This window comes from Chenopodium quinoa, unplaced genomic scaffold (assembly GCF_001683475.1).
Source record: "Chenopodium quinoa cultivar QQ74 unplaced genomic scaffold, ASM168347v1, whole genome shotgun sequence".
NCBI classification, from domain to species: Eukaryota; Viridiplantae; Streptophyta; class Magnoliopsida; order Caryophyllales; family Amaranthaceae; genus Chenopodium; species Chenopodium quinoa.
Genome location: NW_018742558.1, coordinates 872,688 through 881,118, shown reverse-complemented (window position 1 = coordinate 881,118; position 8,431 = coordinate 872,688). Strand labels below are relative to the sequence as shown.

Below are 8,431 nucleotides of genomic sequence, written 5' to 3'. Positions count from 1 at the left end.
CATTAATTTGGTTGATTTGCAGGTAAGTATGTCTTTAATTAGGACTTCACCCTCTAAATACAAGAAATGTAATTGTGGCATTCCCATGGCAAGGTTGACCTCATGGATTGGGGATAACCCTAGGAGAGAGTTCTTGGCCTGCAATTTTTATGATCCTAACACAGAAACAAGGGGTTTCTAGTGCTTTGAGTGGGTGAATGAAGATGGGAGTGATTGACAAAAGGAAGTGATTAATCAACTACTCTTGGACAAAAAACTGATGAAGGGTGAGATGAACTCAATGCAAAGAGAAATAGAAGACCTTAATGGCCAGAGAAGGTGCTTGTTGAGTGAGAATGACAATCTCAAAGTGAAGTGCAAAGCTTTGAATGCTGAGAGGAAGAAATACTCAAGGGAAGGGCAACAGAACAGTGTTGGGTGTGGGTCTATTGCTGTGGGTGTTGTGTTATGTTTTGCTGTTGATGATTGTAGGAGTTTTAGTTATGCTTAAAAAAGTGTAGATTAGTAGTTATAAGTGTTATGTATGTTTTCTTAAATAAAGTGGGCAGTTTAAACTTGTAACAAATTCAATTCTGAATGAAAAAAAACTTGGTTTCCTAGACAACAAACATTCTTTCCAAGTTTCACAACATACTGGCATACCATTGCAAAGTTAAGTCTTGCATTGTTTACAAAAACTATATGTAGTAGTTAAGGATTACAGACAGAGGTTTAAACTTATAGTTCATAATTCACTAAAGCAAAAGCTAATTGTTCTACATAATTAGTATAATAAACAAGTTAGGCTGCTTTATTTTTGCCCTTTGCTTGCATTGCTTCTTGAAGTGGATTGCGGTAGTTGTTGTAGAGGATTGGGACTGTTGTGTGCATGCAGTAGGCTGGGGGAGGTGATTGGTTGGTGTTGTTGCTGGTTTTCTTATGGGAAGGACTTGTTGGAAATGCTCTATAGACCATCACCTTTTGCAATCTGTGTTGTTCAAGTTAAAAAAAAAAAAAAAAAAAGAAAAAAAGAAAAAAAAAAAACTTAATTAGCAAGATTGACAGGTCAGAGGATTCAAAGCAATGAACACATAGTACTTAAATTTCTTGTAGCCCTTTCTTCCTTTTTTTCTCCTCTTCTCTTGCAACCAAGGGGTATTAAGGACAGGCTTGCCACCCTTTTAAGGCACAGATGTCGATGCTACTGCTGTTGGTGGTGGTGGTTCAGTGCTAGGTGCATTACCACAAAGTCTTGGCATAATGGCCAAGTTAACCACAGTTCCTGCATCTTTTCTGGATTTTAGGGGCCTTAGGTTGAGTATCTTTGCTTTGTCCTGCTCCCTCTCCCTTTTCTCCCTTTTCCAGCTTTCTCTTCTTAGATTTAGGCCTCCCTGCTGGCATAACCTTAACTGGAGGAGGGAGTGGTTGTCTCATGTCAATTTTCTCCCAATGCTTTGGGCCTGACATAGGCTTTATAGCATCTTGATAGGCAAGAATGTAGGTTGCTTCTCTATAATATGCATCAACATAGTCATCTAGTTATGTCCTTTTGTATAGAATACATGCAAAAGCATGTACACAAGGAATTCCAGTCAACTTCCAATGATAACAAGAGCATGTTCTTTGTTGTAGGTCAACCACCACTTTATCCCCATTCAACTCAACCTCATCATAGTTGTCCCCTCTGAATAGTTGGACTATGCAATACCTAGCAACCTTTTCCATTCTCTCAAACACCTTAGCCACATAAGGAGTATCCTTCCCTTCCATTTTCTGAATTATTTCCCATTTCTCACTATTTCTCTTCATCATATATTTCCTCATCCACTCCATTTGAGTGAGAATGGGTTTATCCCTAGCATCCTTGATCACAGCATTAAATGTTCCACAAACATTGTTCAATATCATGTTTGACTTGCAAAAATCAGAAAATGCATGCTTAGACCAATGTTGTGTTGGTAAATTTGCTAAGTATTCATAGGCATCTTCTGACAGAAGTCTTATGGACTCCATGGCTACCTCAAAATCAAACTACCATGTAAAAAAAAAAACTTAGAACATGTGCATATAAAGAAAACCAACAGACAATAAACCACCACATGACAACACCAATTATTGACCCAAAACACAACACTTACCAGAATGGTGGCCCTAGCTGCATTCCAGAAGAGCTCCTTGAAGGTTAAACCAGTAAACTAGAGCTTGAAATTAGCCCATATGTGTCTCACAAATATCTCTTCTCAGCCATTGGTAAAAGCTGTTCAAATGCTTCCAACAGACCCTAAAAAAAAGACCAACAATCAAGGTTAAATTCAAAAGTGAAAGTAGGACAAAAAAAAAAATTACCTTCTGCCTATCTGACATGAAAGTCAGACCCAAACCCTCAGCCACATCACCAACATCATTCTTTAAACACTCCAAAAACCATCCCGAGGTTTCTTTGTTTTCCACCTCAGTTGTTGCCCATGCAAATGGAAATATTTGATTATTTTTATCCTTCCCTATAGCTACCAATATCAGAATTGGATATGAGCCCTTTAGATGACATCCATCAAGACCAATAAGAGGCCTACACCCTCTGTTAAAACCAAATCTCAATGCTTACAAGCAGCAGTACATCTTCATAAAGAGTGGTGGTTCTGGTTTATCAACTCCATCAACAACTATATACACCTTACTCTCAGGATTGTACTTAATCAGTGCTTTTCCATAATCCCATACCCTAGCATACTAAGTTACCTAAAACAATTAAACAAGGGCAAGTGCATTTTTTCATCATTAATGACATAGTAGTATATTTTAAAAATACAATTTTATGGATCATATAAATATTATAATATCCATTCTAAGACAAAATCACTTTTTACTCAAAGTTGTAACCACTAAAAGGTGAACCTAATTTCTCTCTCTTTATTCATTTTTTTCCCTTCCCATCTCCTTATTCATGGTGGCCAGCAACCACGTCCATTACACACCGCCTACGTACCAAGCCATCAGCAGTAGCATCAAGACATCAGCCACTACTAAAATTTGGTGATTTTACGACTGTTTTATTGCAACTGTTATAAAAACGGTCGTAATTCTTATTAATTATGATCGTTAAATAACCTGACGTAAAATTCTTTAATTGCGACCGTTTTTTATTTATTTTGCGCCCGTTGTGCCGGTCGTTGAAAGTATGTCATTTTTTAAAAGTCGATTACAAAGTCGTGGTATTTTCATTTTCAAGGGGAAAAGGGAAAAAGAAACATAGAAGAAGTCGAATGAGGGAAACAACGAAGAGAGAGGCAAAAGCGGTCACTGACTCCACTTGTTCTTCCCACCGACGAGCTATCTTCGGCCGGCGACGCTACACATAGGTATGTAATCTTAATTTTTTATTTTATTTTAATTTCGTTACTTTGTGCAAAAACCCTAACATTGGGTTACAAATCAACCCCCCAAGCAGGACCACCGTCACCGGCTTCCCCTCTTGTCCGTCCCTCCTTTGTTTTCTGACGCCGTACTTATGAGCAAATCAACCAACTTTCCCGTTCAAATCATGATAAGGACCTTTGGATATCATTTTCATTCTAATTGTATCTTATGCCATGATTATAATGAATACAAGTTCAGTGTGAATGATTAATGTGATTTGTTTTTCATAGTGTTGTAGAATTTGTCACCATGAAAAGGAAAGAGCGTTGGTGGATGTATGATAGATACGATGGCCGTAAACTTAGGCAAGAGTTTGTGGATGGTGTTGGACAATTCATACGGTTTTGTGAGGCTCATCCTGAGAGCCCGGACATAGATGAAGTAAGATGCCCTTGTCTGTCATGTAAGAATAGAAGACTTCATGATGCAAACACAGTAAAACTCCATTTGTACAAAAAGGGGTTTATACATGAATACTATGAGTGGGTTTCTCATGGTGAAGGGTTCCCTACATCAAGTGTAGAGCACCCAAATCCTTACCGTGAAATGGTTCTCGATGCTCTTGGGAGTAATCATGAACCATCAGGTCACGATAGTACTAGTTTTGTATGAAGAGCTAAATGCTCAAGCAAAAGCATTTCAAGAGCTTTTACAGGCTGCCGAGCGACCACTGTATGAAGGTAGCTCCATGTATGTGCTAGAAATGGCATCTCGAATTGTATCTTTGAAGTCGGAATATAATTTGCCCCATAAGTGTGTTGATGGGTTTGCTTCATTACTGAATGAAGCGATTCCCGACAATAATAAGATGGGGAAAACATTCTATAATACAAAGAAGATTCTTAACGGAATTGAGCTTCCGCACGAGAAGATTCACGCATGCCCAAAGGGCTGTATGTTATTTTGGAAAGTTGATCCTAAGTTGGATAAGTGTAGAGTGTGCAAAAGGGACAGATACAAGAGGACTTCAAAGGGGTCATTGGTTCCAATAAAAGAACTCATCTATTTTCCCATCACTCCAAGGCTACAACGGTTATTTGCAACAAAGAACGTTGCGGAGGAAATGACCTGGCATTCCAAAAAACCAAGAGTCCAAGGCACAATGGCGCATCCTAGTGATAGTGAATCTTGGAAGCACTTGGATAGATCCTTCCCCGATTTCACATCTGAACCTAGAAATGTGAGACTTGGTATGTGTACCGATGGGTTTGCTCTTAATGGCAAGTTTGGGGGTCATTACTCATGTTGGCCAGTCATTTTGACCCCTTATGACTTGCCTCCATCAATAAGCATGAAAAAACAATTTTTGTTCCTTTTTTTTCTCGTTCCTGGTCCTAAAAATCGAAGAGGAACTTGGATGTGTATATGCAATCGTTAATTGAAGAATTGAAACAACTGTGGGCTGTTGGTGAAACAACTTACGACATTTCACAAAGAAAAAACTTTAATTTGCGTGCAGCAATCTTGTGGACTATAAGTGATTTCCCAGCCTGTGGTATGCTTTTTGGATGGGAAACCGCTGGTAAAAGGCATGTCCATATTGCTTGGACAAATTAAAAGCTTTTTGGCTTGAACATGGTGGTAAAATGTTATGTTTTGATTGTCACCGCCAATTTCTTCCTCCCGAACATCCTTTTCGAAAACAACAAAATTGCCTTTTATAAGAAAAAGGTTGAAAAGGGGACACCGCCTCACATAATGTCCGGCGACGAGCTATATGGCAACAGATGTAATACCTCGTATTTTTGTACGTATTTTAATTAAAATAAGTATTTTGAGAAGTATTTAATTAAATTGAATTGTTTTATTTAAAGTATTTTAATTATTTATTTTAAATAAGTTTGAAAATAATTATAAAAGGAAAGTTTATTTTATTATTTAATTTAATTATGTTAGGGTTTAATTTAAAGAAAGTTTTAATTTTGTAAAGTTTTATTAGGGATGGGATTAGGAAAATTAAAAGAGGAAAGTTAGGGAAAAAGGGTTTGTAGAGAAGGGGTATAAATATCCCACTTATGAGGCAAATTAACTTTGCCCAGAGTGGAGAAAACCCAAGGTAAACTTCTCTCTCCTTTCTCCTTATTTTCTTTCTTTTTCTTTCTCCTTTTTCCCCTTCCCCTTTTCTTTTTTTCGGCTGATCCTCCCACCACCACTGCCGACCACCGGCAGCAGGTGGCCGCCGCCGGCAGCATGCAGCCACCGGCGCCGGCAGCCGGCGTGGTGGCTGTCGTTGCCATCCTCCTCCCTTTTTTGAATGTATAAAAAAAAAATTAAATCTTTATTGTCAAAAACTAATCTAGGCTTAAGTCTAATTGTTAATTATGAGTTTTGGGATTTGATTTTGATGTTTGATTATAAGTATTATGCTAATTAATTTTCAGATTATGTTTTTATTTAAAAAGCCCTATTTTTTGAAACCCTAGGTTCTTGATTTGTAATTATTGAAGGGTTATGATGTATAATGATTTAGACCTTTGATTAAAGTGTTTTAAGGCTTAATTATTCCAGCAAGTTTTAATTAAAATATAGTGCTAAAATTTTTAGTAGAGTATTTAAAATCAAGTTTCTTTAAGGAATTTTAATTATCCATTAATTGGGAATAAATTAAGATGTTTTAAATATAATTTCAGCTTGTTTTATTTAAATTATGAGGGGTTTTATAATAGTATATATTGCTGAAAATTTGTGTAAAGTGGATTTTAATACTCTTCAATAATTTTAAATTGTAGGTGACTTTGAAGTGAGTGATTTTTATTAGTCGTGACGATTCTAAGATCGTATACAAGGTACGTTCGCGTACTTAGCATAATTATGTTAATATAATTGCATGCTAAATGTTTTTGATTGATTACAAGCAGTATCATGCTAGGTTTGGATTGGAAATTATGGTTTGGATGTTATTGGTGATTGGATTATGAAGCATAATTTATTTGTGATGGATTATTGAATGGAAATTAATAGTTTGGAATATTATTTATGAACCACATATTTATTTATGGCATGTTAGAGAGCATGTTTAATTAAACTAAATGTTTAATTTAGTTTGGAATATTAATAAGGAATTTTATTATGGTTCATATAATTTTATTGATGCTATAAGCATGAGGAAAGAGCTATATAAGTGTCTACGTACACGAGGAAATTTTTTTTGGTTGTGCCTTAGTGCACTTAAGGTGTTTTTAACACCGAGGGATAGGATTTATGGCGCTGTAGGGAATATTTCAAGCGTTAATCCCCTAGCTTGAACCCCACTGTGATCATACACTAAAGTATGGTGGCGTCCAAAGGGAAAGAAGATAGAGCAAAAGAGTCGCCAACAAGTTTTTTTAGGAACTTGTAAACCGTTCACGAGGTGAAGGTTACACCCCTTAACGATCCAGGAGATCGTCAACTCCAGTAAGGTCTTGAACCAAATAGGATTCGGTGATGAAGACACAAATCCAACCTAAAAGAGATTGAACCTGCCCTAATAATAGGCCTCTACTTTATTCAGATCGTACTCATGTGCGCTTTCTCACTAACATGCAATCATTAGGTTTACCCTAAACCTGTTTATCTATGTTGGTTGAATATTAATGCACAAATAAATCTATAATTAGCGATCACTTGAATTATAATCAAATTAACCCTAAACAAGATTATTAATTATCTTATATAAGCGTGATTACAAGTACCAAATTCCCTTTAAACATGCATAAAAGGCGTGATCAAGCAATAACAATAAATATATCAAGCAACATGATCATAAATAATAAATTAACAATTATTAAAATAATTATAATATTCATTTTAAAGAATAATAATAGCAAGATCCTAGGCATGATACTAACAAGATTAATAACAAACCCTAACATGTCACTAAACAATAAAAATCAAATCTTTAACCCTAACATGATACTAACGATCATAAATATTAGGAAGAACATAGGAAGCATCATAACAATCATACTTAATATTAAAGTTACCCTAGACATGATACTAGGAATATCATAAAAACAACCTAAGCATGATTTCTATATAATAACATCAATAAAAAGCATTAAAGTACTTACTTTGATGTCTCGTACCTCTTTCTAATAACAAAATACACACGTTAATAACTTCAAGGAAAATAATAATTAAAACAATTAAATCAAATAATTGAAATAGAGATTTGGGACCAAACCCTCAGAAATATCAAACCTTTCACGTTTAGGGCGAAGGCAACTTCGAACTTGGCTAGGTGTGTCAAGTGCTAATGTATGAGGAATTGTGTTTGTAAAAAGCTAGGCTTAGAAAGAGAGAGAGAGAATTAAGAAATTCTTGATGAAACTTAGTGAGAATTGGTGAAAATTGATGAAAACTGATGATGAAAACGGAGTTTTTAGGAGACTATTTATAGAAAAAATCAGTCAAAAAGACAAAACATTAAAACAGAGTTCTGACGCCGATAAAAATTGATTAGCGCCAACGCCGGCCATTGGCGCCAGACGCTGACCTTAGCGCCAGGCGCTAAGGCTAGCGCCAGGCGCTAAGGCTAGCGCCAGGCGCCAAGCGTAGCGCCAGGCGCTACAGCTGGCGTTTGGCGTTGACTCAGAAATTCACGCGTTTTCTTAAAATCAGATAGAAATTGCCGTACAGGAGGATAAAATCGTATTTTCCTCAAAAAACGTTCTTTGATTTTAATTAAAACTCTGAAAAGTCAACAAAAGTCTATTTATCAATGCTAATTGAATTAGGAATGAAAAGAACCTTCTAGAAGAATCTAGAAAACTAAAACCATTTCTAATTGCATTAGGAATGATAAATCATATTAGGCCCTCCTCTAGATCATTGGGCCGCATATAAGGCTCAAACCGGGCCCAATTCAGTAATTTGGCCATAACTTCCTCAATATTCATCGGAATTGGGCTTATAATATATCGTTGGAAATGTCTTTTCAAGCCCTATCCAACTACACTACTATTGGACCCATATCATGGACCAACAAAACTGGATTGGCTGTTTTCTTAAAATAGGTTTTCAAAAATAGTGAGAAGAGAAAAGAAATTAAAAC

General features: G+C 36.2%; 1 protein-coding gene across 1 annotated transcript; it reads right to left on the bottom strand.

Annotated features, from left to right (window-relative positions):
* Nucleotides 1-1,248: 1,248 nt before the first annotated feature.
* Nucleotides 1,249-2,747, bottom strand: LOC110720549. The gene is made up of 5 exons (XM_021899586.1): nt 2,719-2,747; nt 2,326-2,557; nt 2,118-2,174; nt 1,542-2,010; nt 1,249-1,439 (listed from the first exon to the last, which is right to left on the bottom strand). The coding sequence occupies exons 1-5, from the start codon at nt 2,745-2,747 to the stop codon at nt 1,249-1,251; spliced, it is 978 nt and encodes a 325-aa protein (XP_021755278.1).
* Nucleotides 2,748-8,431: the final 5,684 nt, after the last annotated feature.

Bases quoted from the DNA above. Each gene is read 5' to 3' on its own strand.
- LOC110720549 (XM_021899586.1), bottom strand. From the start codon at position 2,747: ATGCACTTGCCCTTGTTTAATTGTTTTAG. The intron at 2,558-2,718 runs GTAACTTAGTAT...TGGTTTTAACAG, and splicing joins CCCTTGTTTAATTGTTTTAG to AGGGTGTAGGCCTCTTATTG. The intron at 1,440-1,541 runs GTATTCTATACA...AGCCTATGTCAG, and splicing joins TTGTGTACATGCTTTTGCAT to GCCCAAAGCATTGGGAGAAA.